The sequence below is a fragment of the Pestalotiopsis fici genome (assembly GCF_000516985.1).
Source record: "Pestalotiopsis fici W106-1 unplaced genomic scaffold PFICI_Scf_1, whole genome shotgun sequence".
Lineage (NCBI taxonomy): Eukaryota > Fungi > Ascomycota > Sordariomycetes > Amphisphaeriales > Sporocadaceae > Pestalotiopsis > Pestalotiopsis fici.
Genome location: NW_006917091.1, coordinates 4,248,989 through 4,267,538, shown reverse-complemented (window position 1 = coordinate 4,267,538; position 18,550 = coordinate 4,248,989). Strand labels below are relative to the sequence as shown.

General features: G+C 47.5%; 3 protein-coding genes across 3 annotated transcripts; 1 reads left to right on the top strand and 2 right to left on the bottom strand.

Annotated features, from left to right (window-relative positions):
- Positions 1-832: 832 nt before the first annotated feature.
- PFICI_01290 (uncharacterized protein) lies at positions 833-2,854 on the bottom strand (the record flags this gene model as incomplete). Its single annotated transcript, XM_007829871.1, has 5 exons — positions 833-1,322; positions 1,383-1,612; positions 1,657-2,076; positions 2,139-2,446; positions 2,503-2,854. 5 exons carry the CDS (start codon positions 2,852-2,854, stop codon positions 833-835), a joined length of 1,800 nt encoding a protein of 599 aa, XP_007828062.1.
- A 1,092-nt stretch (positions 2,855-3,946) lies between these two features.
- PFICI_01289 (uncharacterized protein) lies at positions 3,947-8,455 on the top strand (the record flags this gene model as incomplete). Its single annotated transcript, XM_007829870.1, has 4 exons — positions 3,947-4,105; positions 4,243-6,496; positions 6,571-8,161; positions 8,224-8,455. 4 exons carry the CDS (start codon positions 3,947-3,949, stop codon positions 8,453-8,455), a joined length of 4,236 nt encoding a protein of 1,411 aa, XP_007828061.1.
- Positions 8,456-11,257: 2,802 nt separating this feature from the next.
- PFICI_01288 (uncharacterized protein) lies at positions 11,258-12,435 on the bottom strand (the record flags this gene model as incomplete). Its single annotated transcript, XM_007829869.1, has 3 exons — positions 11,258-11,701; positions 11,765-11,909; positions 12,026-12,435. 3 exons carry the CDS (start codon positions 12,433-12,435, stop codon positions 11,258-11,260), a joined length of 999 nt encoding a protein of 332 aa, XP_007828060.1.
- Positions 12,436-18,550: the final 6,115 nt, after the last annotated feature.

Genomic DNA, 18,550 nt, shown 5'->3' with positions numbered 1-18,550 from the left:
GCTAGAAATCAACGGGAACTTCACCAAAGCTTTGTCGTTGCTAGATATCTCGGGCTTTGTTACACCCGAATCGACTCGTTTTGTACGGTCAAACATAATACAGAAGACTGGAAAACAGAAGTCGAACTCTCATGAACTTTCCTCACAAACTTCTCGATGCCTCTCGCATTTTGGCACCCTCAATTTCGATGCCCTTATATTCTCACCTCTAAACTTCAATCAATTCTTATATTGATTGTTTTGCTATGCTTATGCAACTTCCGCTAGACAACTGCTAGCTGATGATCCTTCCCGTCAAAGCCTCTTTGAACCTTCCGAAACAGTAGACGGTGCGTGTGCCCATCGTTGTCAAGCTTGCTAAATAAGCTGAATCGGTCGCAAAGCCCATCGCTCTCCTGAAGGTTGACCACAGGAAGTCGAACCCAGCAGAATGGTGATGAAGAATTCACAGCTGCATGAAAAGCCTTCAGAAACCTTTCAGTACACAATGGTGTTATCTTCAGCGTATAGATCAAACCACGCAAGGCCCGGATCGCGAAATATTAATTAAATCAGGGGTCGATTTCTCAGGTTCTATACCCCTTTCTTGCTTCTACAAGTGGACAAGATTGGATTTCAGAAACAACCCATAGAAATTATGATGTGTTCGACTTCAAAATGTGGGCAAGCGGGAGGCTGGCAAAACCTTGCTTACATTTTAACACGAGCAAAGGCCTTACCTACATAAGCCAACCTGTGGTACATCGCATGCACTCCATAGTGGCCACGGTGAGCTAATATAATCCATTTATTTGTACCACATTCTCTTAGATAGTAGCAATATGCATCTATATCAATTAACTGCAGTGTGGACTGTTGGCTCAAACCAGTCGATTGATGGTTGCGTATTGAATAATTGCAACATAAGACTATCATCCCAGATAGATCTGTCGTATAATGTTCCCTCCTCTAAGCTGTTCTCTGCCGGGGTATCGTAAGTGACGTACGGTGCACGAAACGAGAGACCCACCCCTGAGAGATTTTGGAAGCTTGTTGTAGCATCTTTCGAAGATTGCATCCGGACATCAAGTCCCCGGTTTTCGTCGTTGCGAATTGAGTTGTCCTGGTAAGGGTCCTTGTCATGATTGCTGTCTATACGCGAGCATAGATCAACAAACTGACTAAACAAATTATGTAAACACCTTCCCGTGGAACAATTTTCATTGATCAGTCCCATCACGTCTGTTACGGCGCGAAGTAATGCGACATCCTCCTGGTTAGAAGTAGCCACCACATTGCAAAAGACAATAAAGAATGGAGTGAGCGGATACAAAATTATAGACCTGCAGTCTCATCAGAACCCGTTGACGATACTCTGACTTTGTGAGAGGGAAAGGACGTACCATGACACATAGTCAGTACCAGTGTTGGTGGGGCTTTCAATATAGCTACGTAACTGCCCCATGGACAGCAACGCATTCCGTGCATATTGTAAACAAGTTCCACGCTTCCGAGGATCGTGTAGCGAAGCTGGGTGCAGACGAAGCAAGGTGGTGAACACAGAGTAGTACATGAAATAGATGCCATCCAGCTCGACCTGAAGCGCGGGAGTTGAGGACCATGATGGAGAAAGCTTAATTAGTCAGCCTCATCCTGTTGACAAACATTTTCACATACCTGGTCTATGTTCTCTCGAATGCCGTATAATTTCTCTTCAAGACGGTCAACAAGCGCAGATACCTCTATACTGGTAGCGCCCGAGGTCTTTGTGACAAGCGGGAGGGCGAGATCTTGAATTTGGGCAAGTTTTACCATGATCTCTATCTTCGAGCTCAGTGAAGTCTCCTTACTTGCTGACACAAGAGAGGTAGGATCGACTCGTAAATTTGGCAGAGAAGAGGGACGGATGAGGATCGTGCTCAGAGTCTTGTCCATGTAGTAGCACCAGTATACAAAGTGGCGGACCTCTGTAAAGCCTGGTCTGTTCAAGGTCTCCTGGGTGAGAGTGTGATAATGCAAATTGATAGCTAATCGTGATGCCAAAGCCGTCAATGACCAAGCTTGTGATGTTTTACCGAGTAACGAGACCAGACCTGCCTGTTATGATTTCTTAGTTGGGACGATGATCGAGGAACGCAGTATGGAAGACTGTGACATACACCGCATAGAAGAGCTTGTAACGTCGCAAGATTAGGAGGGCTGATGAGGTCGAGCTGCTTCAAGTGCTTTAAGCAGGCTGCTGCATAGAGATCGAGGGATCTTTGAAAGGTTGCGGTCATGGGTCCGGGTGCACAAATTCGGAGCCAACGGTTGATGTATGCGAATGCTTTCGAGAAAACACAAACCTTATACTCTGTCTCCGTCCGCAAACTTGCCGTGCCCTGACCGAGAACTTTGCACATTCGTTCAAGAGTATCCACAGAAATGTGATCAGGCCAGTGACATAGATTACGGTGCTCACGATCACCTATTTACGATCAGTTGTAGGAAGTGTCAGTTTAGGCTAGGTGAACAATAGCTTACAGTTTAACAATAGGAAGAACACCTCGGCAGGAACTTGATCGGGCACGGCCACATCGACTCGAAGATCTGGTTTGTGCGGCTCATTGTGAGTGCGTTGAGAAGTTTGGGCAAACTTGGTGACTAGGGACAGCGCGGACTCGAGCGTTTCAACTCGATGAGATGGTAGATCAGGAAGTAGACCAAGCTCGTCTCGGAAAAGATTTTCTGTAGTATCGGCAGTTGCTGCGAATGTAACGCCTTCGACGTCGTTGCGTAGATGGCGAAGTTCGTGAGGATCTCTTTGTTTGTCGACGTATGCTTGACACGATGGGGAATTGTGGTTGCTTGGATGTTCGACAGAAGCTTCTGCCATATTTAGACCGAAAGACCGTGGGGCGAGCCCACGTCCCGACGCGGCGCTTCCGCTGTGGCCGACTGAAGACCAGGGTACTCTTGACAGATCGGCATCAGCCTTGATCGGGTTTCATGGGCGCACAATTGAGATAGGCGTAGCTTACTGTTGTTTTCGGATGCCACGTTGATACCTGGCTCGGGAGCGTATGCACGCCACATTGGCCAAGACACAGTTTTGGCATTGCTCCTCTCGACTGCATCGTACCTAACAAACGATTAAGTCCACTTGAGCTAACTGACTGATTGCAAGACTGCAGAACAGGAAGAAGCCATACCTTCCGTGCATGACACAGATCGCACTACGGCACTGACAGTCAGTGAAAATTCTTCGCGTGCGAAGCGGCGAACAAATGAGATAAACAAGAGGGTGGAAAGAGGACATACAGCACGAAGTCTTCCGTTGCGGCTGCTCATGGTAGATTCTAACCAATCACGAATGACTGTGCAGGTTGCAAATCCGAGCAATACCCTGACATAAAGGCATAGAATATGGGAATGTGGTAAAAGGTCAAAGAGGAAAACGGCCCGTAGCTGGAACTACTTGTTCCTTTCCGAGTCGCATTCACCTTCGGCAAGTACGGATTCCGAGCGAGGGTCTAGTCTCCACTTATTAAGGTATCGAGGCTGTAATCTACTTTTTTCTTTCCGAGTCGCATCCACCTTCGGCAAGTACGGATTCCGAGCAAGGGTCGCGTCTCCACTTATTAAGGTATCGAGGCTGTAATCTTCCGAACTTAGCCACTGACCTTGTCCATCATAGCAGAATAACACGACACTGCTGAATTGCCCGATAATCCGGATACGTGATCCTTTCGGGAACAGACCGGAAAGAAGAGGATGAAGAAAAAAAAAATCAGTAGGGGGAGCGATCTAGATAAAAATAAATATATAACGATTCTCGAATCTTTCGATTTCAATCAGCGGTTTAGATACTCTAAAGATTTATTATACAACATTTTGCTACTTCTTAAGCTCCATTGGCTACAAACGTCTCCAGCAAACGACTTCCTCCTGGAGTGAAATAAAGCGTATTTTGCATAAGATGGCGAACATGCCGCCCAAGACGCCGTTTTCTTCAGGCTCAGATACAGACCAGAGCGGCCCCACGGATAGCGAAGAATTCCCGTTGACGCAAAGTTTGAGAGAGCTGCACCAGAGAGATGTTTCAGCGGGATATGGATCGAGAGCACTTGGTGTGACCTGGAACAATGTACAACCCCCAACCCCCTTCCCTTCCCTTTTCCTCATTCGAACCTGTTCGAGTCATTGCAGTCATTAGAACATCAGACCGTTTCGCTATATGAAGACAACCTGCGAGAAATCCATTGCTGACTTTAGTCGTTACAGTTAACCGTCAAAGCTTTGAGTGCGGAGGCAGCCGTAAACGAGAATGTGTTTTCACAATTCAATTTGGCAGCACGACTACGATCCAGATGCCAAAAACTTCCAACGCGCACAATCCTCCATAAGTCAAATGGCTGTGTGAAACCCGGAGAGATGCTGCTCGTCTTAGGTCGTCCTGGCTCAGGCTGCACAACGTTACTGAACATACTTTCGAACCGACGAGCCGGCTACACGGAAATCCTCGGCGATGTCCACTTCGGTAGCATGACGTCAGCCGAGGCACAGAAATATCGGGCCAACATTGTCATGAATACAGAAGAAGAAATTTTCTTTCCTTCGTTGACAGTCAAGCAGACGATGGACTTCGCCACTCGTTTAAAGGTCCCTGCTAACTTGCCTGAGGGAACTGATGCCAAGACGTATGCTTCTGAGATGGAAGACTTTTTACTGCAAGCTTTAGGTGTATCGCACACAATCAACACTAAAGTCGGAAACGAGTACGTTCGCGGTGTCTCTGGCGGCGAAAGGAAGCGAGTTTCCGTGATGGAGTGCTTAGCCTCTCGAGCCTCTGTGTTCTGTTGGGACAACAGTACGCGTGGTTTAGATGCGACCAATGCTGTGGCGTGGGCAAAAGCTATCCGCGCCATGACAGACACTTATGGTTTGGCGACAGTTGTTACACTCTACCAAGCCGGAAATGACATCTTCAACCTTTTCGACAAAGTACTAGTCTTGGATCTCGGGAGACAGATCTATTACGGGCCAGCACAGCAAGCCAGAGCTTTCATGGAAGATCTTGGTTTTGTTTGCCCCCGTGGCGCCAACATCGCTGATTTTCTGACGGCGGTCACTGTTCCAACAGAACGTCGAATTCGACCGACCTTTGAACAATCATTTCCGCGAGATGCCGAGGCATTTGAGCAACGCTACCAACAATCCCCGATCCACAAGTCGATGATGCTCGAACAGGGATATGCACAATCCGAGGAAGCTCAACTTCGTACAGCAGAGTTCTGTGCTAGCGCAGCCCTCGAGAGACACTCAGAGTCAAGTCCAACAACAGCAGATCTTCTGTCACAGGTTCTCGTTGCCATATTGCGTAACTATCAGATCATTGCTGGTGACAAGGCTACGTTCGCCATGAGACAAGGATCGACCCTCGTACAGGCATTGATAGCAGGATCACTCTATTACAATGCACCGGATAATTCTTCTGGGTTATTCCTCAAGGCGGGCGCTCTCAACTGGTCTGTCCTGTATCACAGTTTGACAGCTATGTCCGAGGTCATAGACTCTTTCGCTGGGCGACCCGTGCATCTCAAGCACAGGGGCTTAGCCTTCAACAGTCCATTGTCGATCTGCATTGCACAGATATTTGTGGATCTGCCACTCAATCTGTTGCAAATCACATTGTGGTCTCTTCCCGTCTATTTCTTGGTAGGCCTGGATTCATCTGCTTCTCACTTCTTCACCTATTGGATCACTCTGTTCATCACCACACTCTGCTGCAACTCCCTGTTCAGATTGGTTGGTTCTTGTTCCCAAACCTTTGATGGCGCCGCCAAGTATGCCGGTTACATCATCAGCATCATGGCTATGTATACGGGGTATCAGATTCCAAAGACTGAAATGCACCCGTGGTTCGGATGGATGTACTGGCTGAACCCATTGGCCTACGCTTTCGAAAGCCTTATGGCTAACGAGTTCCATCTCAAGCACATCGATTGCGTGAGTGGGAATTTGATACCAAGTGGGGAGGCATATACCAACTCAGAATTTCAATCATGCGCCGGAATCAAGGGAGCCCAGCAGGGTTTCTCATACTTGACCGGAGATGAATATCTCAAGTCATTATCGTATGACCACTCCCATGTTTGGCGCAACTTTGGGATCCTCTGTGGGTTAAATGTCTTCTACTCCATCGTTACTGTCGCGGCTACAATAAATTGGAGAGACAACGGGTCTTCTGCAAACCATACTCTCATACCGAGAGAGCTCGTGAACCATCACCAAGCATTGTCAGACGATGTAGAAGCTCGATCAGTGGACATCAAAGAAAAGGTATCAGCGTTACCAGGAGACGCAGGATTGGTTGACAATCCAATTGCGGGAGGTCAACTCGAACGTACGACTTCAAAATTTACGTGGAATAATCTCTGCTACACGATCGACACCCCGGCTGGACCCAAAGTCCTCCTTGACCAGGTCGAGGGATGGGTCAAACCAGGAACACTGACCGCATTGATGGGCTCGTCAGGTAAGCAACAATCCCTTCGACCTGTGCCTCCATTTATTTTCTGAAATTACGGTACCCTAACATGTGCGGGATAGGTGCGGGGAAAACAACTTTGCTGGATGTTCTTGCGCAGAGAAAAGTCGATGGCCATATCAGTGGCTCCATTCTCATAGACGGACACCCTACGGCATTATCATTTCAGCGGTCGACGGGCTACTGCGAACAACTCGATGTGCACGAGCCATACACCACGGTGCGTGAGGCGCTTGAGTTTTCGGCTTTATTACGTCAACCACACACCATTTCATCGGAGGACAAATTGGCATATGTTAACGTCGTAATTGACTTACTAGAGCTTCACGACATAGCCGACACACTGATCGGCACTCCCGGTAATGGGCCTGGCTTGAGCATCGAACAACGCAAACGGGTCACGATTGGAGTTGAACTGGTCTCCAAGCCAAAGCTTCTCATGTTTCTGGATGAGCCGACCTCCGGCCTTGATGGTCAAGCGGCTTATAACATTGTTCGCTTCTTGAGAAGGCTCGCCGATGCCGGGCAGGCTGTTCTGGTCACTATACATCAGCCGTCCGCACAACTATTTACACAATTCGATCGGCTCCTCTTGCTTGCACGAGGTGGCAAGACAGTCTATTTCGGAGACATTGGTGACAATGCCGAGACTGTAACGGGATACTTTGCAAAGCACGGTGCTCCTTGCCCTCATGACGCGAACCCTGCTGAACATATGATCGACGTTGTTTCTGGTCACTTCTCTGATGTAGACTGGAACAACATCTGGCTGAAGTCCTCAGAGCACGACAGAGTCGTTGAAGAGTTGCAAGTGATGACTCAGCCACTACCCATATCCACAGAACTCAATACCGACGATCAGGAATTTGCCACACCACTGCTCTTCCAAATAAGAGTTGTATTGCGTCGCATGAATATTGCGCTATATCGTAATACACCTTATATCAACAACAAGGTGGCGTTGCATATAGGCCTTGCACTATTCAATGGCTTCACATACTGGCAAGTCGGCGACACCGTCCAGGATATACAGTTGAGACTCTTTACTGTCTTCGTTTGGATGTTTGTCGCATCTGGTGTTGTGAATCAGCTCCAGCCTCTTTTCATCCAAAGGCGGGACATCTATGACGCGCGAGAGAAGAAATCCCGTATATACTCTTGGAAAGCTCTCGTAACAGCTTTGGTGCTGTCAGAAGCGCCGTACTTGTTGTTTTGCGGCGTGCTATACTTTTTGTGCTGGTATTACGTCGTCGGGTTCCCAGCCGAGTCCCGTACCGCTGGTGCGACGTGCTTTGTCGTCATCATCTACGGATTTCTTTACACTGGTATCGGACAGTTCATCGCGGCATACGCTCCGAACGCTGTGTTCGCGGCCCTTCTCAACCCACTCATCGTCGGAACTATGATCTCCTTTTGTGGAATCTTGGTGCCATATGGCCAGATCGTGGCGTTCTGGAAATACTGGTTGTATTATCTGAATCCTGTTACGTACCTGGTTGGGAGCGTCCTCACTTTCACCATATATGACGTTACTGTCAAATGCAGTGCTTCGGAGTTCGCCATTTTCGACCCGCCTGACAACGCCACATGTGGCCAATACTTGGCACCATATCTCGAAAGTGCGGGATCAAACCTCATAAATCCCGAGTCAACGTCAGCCTGTCATGTTTGCCCCTACACGACGGGTGGGGACTATCTCTCTACGATCAGATTAGAGGGCTACGATCATGGATGGATTCATGTAAGCATCGTTTTGTTGTTTATCTTGAGTTCTTACGGTTTGGTCTTCGTTATGGTGAAGCTGAGGACAAGAGCCTCAAAGAAATCGGATACGTGATAGATGGCCGGAAATTCACAGTTGTGAGCTTGGGAATCGGGAAGTGGTTACTCGGAACTTCTGCTCTCCATGGTCCCGCAGGAGCCACGGCCTTCTTCTGCCTAGTCTGACTTTTTGCTGTCCTAAATATATATTCCGTCTTCCTTTACAGCGAGGAGAGGCCGCATCAGAGGCTGAGGTGCCTTGAACAAAGTTTATGTTGTAATGGGGCACCTGATCAGGCCCTTGTTAGTCAGTCATACTTTTACACACCACGGTACAACACCATAATATCAAACGATCTTTGCTTTCACACTGGATCTTTAGCTTCACATACACGATGAATGTCCTTTAGTGATTAGTCCCCCCAATGCAATGCGCGTGTCTCACCTTAGGAGATTGGCGTAGGTTCACATGTATATAGAGATCACGATAGATGAATCTCAAGCCTTTTCGTAAGGGCCAGCGCAGCAGTACTCTTGTTTCGCTTGGAACCGACGGTTGGCATCGCGGTCACCCGACAGCTGGGAGTCGAATATATTTGGAATGATTCAATATGCATCGTCCAAGATAACGATGCGGATTGGGAAAAGGAGTCCAAAAAAATGGAATCTATCTTTGCTGCAGCGTATTGCACCATAGCCGCATCTGCAGCTTGCGATTCCGGAGCCGGCTTTTTAAAAGAAAAAGTCATAGCTGATGGCAGTTCCAAATTCGACGACGATATCAAAGAGTCTCCGTTGAATAAGCGAGCTTGGGTTTTGCAAGAGAGCTACCTCTCCTAATTCGACACATTTCCTCTTCAGCGACGTGCCTCGTTTGCGAGCCTTATCCTTCTGCTTTTTGCTGTAGATGTGTTCAGCCATTTTTCGTCGTTTCCTTCTGACTCTATGCAACCAATATGTATAGAACCGTGGATTAAGATGTTTCGAATAGCTCCAGTTTTACCAATATTCATGAGCAGAGAATGACTTATTAGACTTTCTACTGGGAATTTACAGGTTTTGCGGTGTTCCAGCAACTAGGGAAAGATCTGTTTTGAGCCCTCCTGTTTATTCGCCATTTTAGGATCGAGTACGTTCCGGCTCGCGGCTTTGAAAACATGGAAAGTTGGCTTTCTAGACAGTATACGTTTCCCGACACAAGTGCTCCGCAAAGCATGTTGGACAGAGCCTCTCTTCCTTTCGGAAAGACAGCAATGACGGGCTATCCCAGAACGTAGTCCAGATCATTGCAGCGCTCAACCAGATTCAGGAGGGAATAGAGAGCCTCAAGATTGCTGTTAGCAAATCCAAGTGAAATGGACTATAGCTGATCCGGAATCATTGTACCTGGGCATACAATTTAGGCTCATCTTGATAGAGCATTCTCGTTCAATCATCGAAGCTGTTCCATGTGTCATTACAAGAGCATTGTTTGCTCAATTGCAGATATATAGCTATCCAATGCGAAACTCAATGCGCTTGAAATCGAAGGAAGCAACTTGCAGCACGATCATTCGTCAACGTCACCGCGTCAGATGTAACATCGGGGTCTCCAGAGCTACAATTCGACCTTGGTCGAAAACAAATCTGGCTCTTCATTACGCGGAGATGCCTCAGCCGAGTGCCTCCGAGGAGGAAATCAAAAGGACGTTTCGCGACCGCAGTCCCACAGATCTTGGATAGTGGTGAACTACGTGAGCTTGCCCGGCTGGCATTGAGACAAGGATTTCGTAACGACCACATCGAGAGTCTTGCAGGACTGACGCGAGACATAAACATTATTCCCAGCACCCTTTCGCAAGGGCGAACATCTTCGGTATTCGAGCATGTACCAGAGTGGGATGCATCTCTCCCAAATCAACCCGAGGACTACGCAAGTACATTGCAGCTGGATGGACTCAGGGCACCGCGGGACGACTGCATCTGGAAAGATGCCGAGACAGGCAGACGCAGTGGTTGGCCTTACGCTGCCGAGCACATCAGAGATCAGCCATACATATTCCTGAATGTGTTGACAGATTCTAGCGCGCCTGTTTCTGGTGTTACGTCGCTCTTCGTTCGTCGTTGTGTATTCGACGCATTTTTCGGCCGCGAAACCTGTGGGTGCAACATGACCGTTTCGAGAGATGAAACAAATCAAAGTCAAAGACGGACCAGCTGCTACTCTGCGGGCTTATCCTTAGCTGTGGGATCAGCGGACCCAGCGCTGGTCCGCAGAGCTTCTGATTGTATGACGGAGGAACTAGATGAAAGCCTAGTTGATAGCGACTATTCATTGCGTCAGCGTGAATCGAGGAGCCGGGTCAATGCTTCTCAAACTCCTCGCGAGTCTCGCTCGAGGCTTGGGGTACCATGGCTTTGCAGACATGCCTCATTTAGAGTTGAATCAGCGGCAGCAACCTTCATGGCGAATGGTGCAAGGCCATCTACGGTCGCTAGGTCGCGTATGCGGCCCATCTTTCCACATGAACCTCAAGGCACAGCTTTATCAAGTCCTGCGCAGTCTGTCATCCTCGCCCCTGAGAACCAAAGGCCCTTTCCCCGATGCAATGCCTGGATGATCTGATGCGGCGGCGATGACGGCGCGTAGCCCTATCGAGATCCCTGGGCCTCGAGATACAAATGTCGGTACATACTCAGATTGGCATGGTTCCCATGTGAATGGTCCAGTCTTTAAGCAACAGCCCAGACGATGCGGATCTCTTACACTAGCGGAAGGGTATGATCTGGAACCACTGTGGGAGGAGCAAAGCTTTCAGTTCCTAGTAGATGGTGGCGTCAAGGTTAGGGTAGCTGAAAGGTTTATTCGAGATATCGAAAGATAGACGGCAGATTATGCTAGCTAGGCAATATGTCTATAACGTCCGTCACCCACTTTTGGCTAACCCCCACATTTGGCCACCCTAATTTCGATTTGCTTATACTTCAACCATGAACTTCAATTAATTTCTATCTTGGTTCTGATGCTACAACAATGCATTCTTCACGATCACTGGGGCTTCCAAGGTCGCTGGATTCATCAGAATCATCGTCAACCTCGCCAACCTCGATTTGAGTCCTCCGGATAGCTTCAATATCGGCAAACTTCGAATTTGGGCTTATCTTAACCTTCCTACGCTTCCTGGCCCTACTGGCATCAACCTGTGCCTGCAATACTTCAATCTTTCGATGAGCAACTGCCAATTCGTACGCCTTCCTATCGAAGCCTTTTTGAACTTTTCGAAATAGTAGACGTTGCGTGGGAGTATCGATATCGAGCTTGCTGAATACGCTGAATTGATCACGAAGCTCATCCCTCTTTCGAGGAGTTGACCACGCCACTGCTGATATATCTGCTGCCCATTTCCCATTTCCCTGATTATCGAGATACCCTTTGTAACCCTCTCCAGCTTGCTAAGCAGGAGTTTTCGAATTCTCAAGCAACAAGGGGCTCATCAGGGGCTTAGCCATGCTCACAGGCCATAGCCCAGTCCATTTCCAGCCACTGATGATATTCTTTTTTGTCAGGGCTGCTCTCCGAGCTTTGCCATAGCATACTAGGAAGTTCCTTTTGCCCACAACAGTGCTACCATCCCATTGATCAATCAAGGTTCCCAAGCTCCTTCTTATATGTTGCTTTGAGAGGACCGAAGACTGACTGATCAAGAGGTTGAAGAACATGCGACGCATGAGGCGGCAAGAAGATCAAGTGTATCTTGTTTTCAAAGCACAATATACTTGAATTCCGTGGTTTCGTGGCTTCCATGGCCATCCAGTATGGGTAATCTGGCCTCTTGGGGGTCGCCTGGCTGGGTAGAAGGAATGAAGACCTTTTCTAACCATTCGAGAGCTGTAGGATCTGAAGTCCACCCATTTTCTGTTGCCGTGAACCTCCAAGAACCGAATGGGGTCAGATCCAAAGGAAACCATTGCTGTTGAACAGTCTTCCCCTTATATATCACAAGTGGAGGTAGCTTATTGCCACTTGCGGAGATGCACTCGATGAGGGTGGTCCAAGCACGGGACCCAGGCTGTTTCTTTCGAATAGTACGAGCTTCTGATGATCCAAGAACAAGTCCGTTTGATCCACTGCCTTCAAGGATACCAGTCTCGTCCATATTGTATCGGTTCGTGGGTTTGATAGCCATAATTTCAGGTATAGCGAGGTGCCTGAACCATGGCCTAATAATATTAGTTGTAGCTCTATTTATACGCTGTGAATCGATGGCTCTGCTCCTATGGACCCTTACTGATGGGTTCCTTTTGATAAAGGACTGCACCCAGTTCTTTCCAAGAGGTTGTACATCTCCATGCACCTTCAGGATGCGCTCAGCGAATTCCTTCAGTTGTTGATGGGTCGGCGGCAGCCCTAGATCAGCCTGAACTTGAACCCAGCAATGTGCCCACTCATTGGGGTTGTGCGGTTAGAAGGGAATCGTAACATGGAAATGGAAAAGCTGGCTGCACCTTAAAAAAGCACGTACGCCACCTTGTCCTACTCGAAAGAGTGACGAGGCGAACTAACATATTCATTAGTACATACGGGAACCTGAATTGCTCTGAAGATCATGCGGAGCCTGGGTGTCATAGTTATTTAAGTTGGAACTCTTGAAAGTTCAGCAGACCCCATATGAATTCTACCCAAGCAAAACGACTCAAGGTACGTATAAAAGCCCTATACGAGCGCTGCAGCGTTGAATATCAATGCGGCTTCCATGACAATAGTCCATGTATGGCACACATGTAGTTTCTTCTTTGTGTTTGAGTGCGGAACGGCTACGATTATCTCTCAGGCCATATATAAGTGCCGCTTTTTGGATGAGACCTTTAAAGTGTAAATTCTGTGACACTAAACAGGATACACAGTTGCTGGGACGGGAATTAGTGCTACTGCTATTGTAGCCGTATTCACGGCCTCATAACTAAGGCCAACTACTGAGCTGTAGCTTTGAAAGAAGAAGAAAAGAAATCCCAGAAGTGAATGGTCTGCGACTTGGTCCTGTTGCCGGTATGGCTATATAAGATTAGCTTTTTAAACGTGCTGCTAGAAGGTTGAAGAACATCAATACGGATGCGTACAGATACTTCAATAGTGCCATTACCCCTTCCATAGCGTAATGTCAGACTTTAGAGACGGACAAGATATATTAGTCCATCACTCAATCGACACCTAACCAGACCATTGGAAACTCTGATAAGAAGGAATCATCTTTGATAACAGCTTGAACACTTAGCCAACCACAATGGCGGGCGTGATGCTTATGCCCTGAATAATTTACACAAAGTGCATCTTCAAGGATTGCATTCCATCTTGGATCTTGTAAGATACATTCTACCAAGAAAAAAAAGAAAGAAAAAATAATCCAATAAGAGGGAAGCTGCTTTCCACGAGCAAAGAGTTCGAAGCTTAACCATTCCCCTTTATTACTACATACCTAAAAAGCAGACTGCGCTAATTGTCGTGGCTGGCTATTGGCACCAGCAGTAAATAGTGTTTCCATGACCTCCTAGTCACACTCGTGGACTTCTCGAGAAGCTGACTGCGCTGGTAAGTGGTGTCTTTCGCGTCAATTATAGCATCATGCTTGAGGAATATCTCATCAATATCATGATGCCCGTGAGGTTCGCCTTATTGTGCTTGCGGTGCTACCGGCTAATGCTGACGTCGCTTTGAAAAGGAATCTAAGGGCTTTCTGGACACGACAATGAAGTCGGTGAGTGTATGATCCGTTTGCTAACCAAACACGGCCGAGTCGTTGTATTGGTCGTTCTTGAACGATTGTTGGGTTCAGGTACTTGACGGGCTTGTTGTGAGGCTGACGAATAACGGGATCTGGCAGCGCTCATTAACTTAACGATTGGGCAGGTGCCGTCTAAGTTATCTGTTTCAACGTCCAATAAACGGCTACCATATGCTGTAGGTGCTTCCGCACATTAAACTGACGGAGATGGTTCGAAAGGCTCGAGAAGGTCCGCTACAGAATCCAGCGTTGGAACGAGGTCAAGTAGATTTAAGAACCGATACGAGCCAGACCGTAGCGATCTTTAATTTTGATGCAATCGAGGGTTGTTAAGACTACCGGCGAGGAGTATTCGAGCTATTAGCTTTACATTGTCGATAATACCAATGAATCGACCTGACCGATGGCTGAAGTTTACATGAGTATATTCCCTCCAGCCACAAGAGATCAATCTGTTTACAGCGTGCAACCAAGATCGCAATGGAGCTTTGTACACCGCGGAACCATATGTACACCAACAGAGAGGTGAGAGAATCCGAGGCGCTGGAACTGCTACAAGGTCTGCCCCAGGAATTGCAATTTTGCGATGGTCAAGCCACGAGTGACCTCCTAAAGCTATTGATGTATCAGCCTTTCGCGATCAAACAAGCCTCGACATATCTAACAATGACGAGGGCGACAACGACCACCTATTTACACCATTGTCTTCATTTTGACGCGAAGCAAGTCAAGCTCTTAGCTGCTGATTGGAAAGCCCGTTGGCGTCACTCGACAAATCCAACATTGGTCATTACAACGTGGCTAATGCCGTTTGAATACTTGGAACGAACATATCCTTCCGCTACAGAATACCTCAAGCTTATCTGCTTTTTGGCAGAGGCAAGTATCCCAATCTCACTACTACCGCTACCGCACAGAGAGACACAAGAAGCGCGAGACAAAAGGATTAAGATACTCCAAGGGTATGCGTTTATCTCGCTCCGAGACCAGCATGATCCTCGGGCATCGATCCGCTGGTGCGGCTCATGACGTGGACCTGGATCGAATATATCCACATCCTCGGGCAGCTTTGGAAGATCCAACAGTGCGACGACACAAAGGCCGAGGCTGATCTCCTGTATGTGGTGGCGGAAATCCAAAGGAATAAACATTGCACATCGCTGTCTGCGCAAGTGGCTTCAAAATACATGCTATGGAGCGTTTTACTTACCCATCCTACCATAATAGCAATTCAAAGACTTGGACAGGCTTAGCCAAGCCATTGGGGACAAATGGGGACATCCCGCGAACATTTTCAGGCTGCTACTACCACCCACCCAAACACCACACAACCACACAGAGAGAGATACACAGACATTTATTATGCCCGGCTTATTCCCAGGCAGGGCACTTAATGCTTCCAACAAGTTCATTTTTGAAAGTTCCATCGCCCCTCCAATTTTTAGGCGTGCTCCAAGACTAATCTGTCTCTATCTTGATATATTTTTTATTGATGGCATCCTAGTTTGACAGAGCACCGTTAACACTGAGCAAGCAACATTCTTGCTTAACATGATTCCTCCGAGTGTACAGAGGCTTATGCTCAGCGACTAAAGCACAACCTGCTAGGTCTGTATGCTATGGATATGTCTCCTACCATTGTACATAAGCTAGAGACTTTGGTGTGTGGGAGGAGAAGAAAGGTACTTATGACAATCAAACATATCGGGATCCCACGCGAGATACCATTGAATTTATGGCAAACAATGCATGCGGCGGAAAGCACATCATCACGGCCTAAGTGTGGAGTGCTAGTGTTGTACTAGTCATTGCGATCTGTATGGGATACGTTGTCTAATTAGTCGTTGCGATGTGTTGTTGATGGACGTGAAGAGCATCACCAAAACAAAAAGCAAAAATTTCGCTATGGAAGTATTTGAATGTCATCGGCGGCAATTTGCTAGGGAATAGCGACTGCGTACGGAGGAACGAAGACTATGCGAGGCAGAGCAAAGACCTCCCAAGGACGATCACGCGAAGAGGAAAGCCGACGCGCAGCAGCTGAGCTCCTTGCCGAAGCGTCGCAGCCACAAAATCTAGAGCAATACTTCGAGTCGTGCCCCTTACTCAGTCTTGCCACCAACGTGGTAACCGATCGGCACTCACTACTTAAGGTGAAGGAAGCCATCAGACCGGTTGAGTATTGAAGGCAGGCAAAGACACGGCACGGGGCCAAGGATTCTGCCCGGAAACAACTTTTATGGCCTATGCTAGTGTAATCTATCCACGACTCTCTATGCGACTGTGATCTTCTTAATTAGAATTGTCCAATCCTGATTTATAGCTCTGAGAGCAACATCCGGTCAACCATTTCAGTAGAACCGCCTTAGGTTGATGAGGCGGCATATACTGCTCGCGCTTGAATCTCGCAAGCGCAGTTGGATTGGTGCGCAACTTATGCCAGCTGAGAATTGGTTCAACAGATGTCCAGAGGTCCTCATCCTATCGGGACACTATTTTCACCTGCGATTTGCTTCATGATAAGACGCAAAAGTTCTGATAGGCTGCTCGGTCCGAAGTAGCCTCATCAGAGACCACTTCGCGCTATGATTGGACCAGAGGACAGGGCGCCGGAGAAAATCCCTGAGAGTTCTGAGGGGGTTTGGTCTACGAGTCGTTCCAACTGCTTCTGGATTTTGCCCGCGTAGATCACTTTCTAAGAGTTGAATCCGTAAAAACATTGAGTTGCAACGATCCATTATTCGGTCTGCTATTTCGCATTTCGATGTCTGACTCTTATTCCCCAATTTGCGGTTCACGATGCTCTGAGATAGTTTCAATGCGTCTGGTTTACAAACATCCAGCCTGATCTTGTAGTCAAGCAATTTGAAGCTCGGACTGCTTGTGATGGTGTCCAAGAGGCTGGTACGGATTTCCTGATTCTCACGACTAAGAGTATCGGCGAGGTGGTACCAGATATTCCCTGTATGCTCCTGCGCATGAAAGATTCAATTTTATTGATATGCATGACATTCCAGGTCCATTTTGAGGAATATCCATCCAACCCATCCACCGCAAATGTGCAGCTTTGAATCTTGTGGACTACTTCGTCCAATAGGTCCATATCCCTTAATGATGAAGAAGTTGAAACATCGCGAAAATCGAATCTTTCAGAGGCCAAGTCCTATGCCTCAAGGTTTTACGAGACTGTTTGCGATATCCAGGATCAAGTGACGATGAAAGGCTGCTCTCTGTCTTTGAGAGCAGCCGAGAGAAGAATACAGCTAGAATTATGTTGGCCTGAGCTTTGAGATATTCTACAGTTCTGGTACCCAAACTGTTTTGCCGTAACCAGCAGGGCGGTTGACCCATAGAGCCTTGGCATAGTTTGGCGCGAAACTGGGGAACCTATAATTATAGACCGGACTACGAATCACAATAACCACAAGTATTGGGTAGTCGCCTGTAGATCGATTCGCTGTACTTTACGTCTGTGAACTCGGTAGAGCATCTAGCTCTTTCCTAACATTACCTCGGACTTATGAGCGTAAACAATTGAAGTAGAGGAATCGCTTACGTCTCAACTGCTTGTCTATCTCCAAGGAGATCTTTTGAATATGATGATTTTGAGTGCCTTTATCATGTTCCTGGGCCGACTAGAAAGATAAGCCGTTGGTGGATATCATTTTACTGCGAATGGTTTGTCCGTTCATTAGATCCGCTGATCTGGTGGTTTCAGGAGGGGACGATTCGCGCTGGCGCCTCACAAAACGCCCAAAAAGAACATACGAGGCCTTGAATCTGGTCTTGTGGCGTAGGATCCATAGGATCTTGGTTCTACAGGATTTGGGGCCTCGACACCTTTTTAGTTGTGAGTGCTTCCAAAGACACGGCCTACCCATAAGACCCAAATCAGACCAAACCTACTCGTCTGAAGGCATATTTTTGGGATATAGGATGTCCCTAGAGATTGCCATCCATACTGTGACGAATGTATAGATTCCCGTGCTTCTCGGCGACCCGCTGTACTACACCGAATGCACTGGTCGAGCAGCCGGCAGACTACTGAGTTGGAAGACGCCGCGTACTGCCTGTTAGGCATATTCGACGTTTACATAGCGCCAATATACACAAGATTGTTGGTAGACACCATGATGCACACGGTAACGTTAAGTAAAAAGACACAAGGCTTTGAGATATCAGAGCTGTTGAATCGTTGGGGTCTTCGTACGCTCATACAAGCTCCTTCCAGAGTCCTCTCACTAGGGCTGTAAAAAGAAGCTTCGAGAAGCAAGCGCCCACAACTCAAACAGCCTGTGCATGGCACAAATGCATACAAAGATATAGACTTCGTAGAAAGTTAGAGCTGCTGCCTTTTTTAGTATGAAGACGATAATTGTGCTTCGACTAATCCGAATGCCTTTGTGCTTGGATCTTTGTACCTTTACTACGATTGTATTCTTGAATTGCCAGCATTCTAGGAGAGGGTGCTAACCGACAGAGACCCACTAGTTTAGTGTACGAGCCGGATCAGAGTGACGAT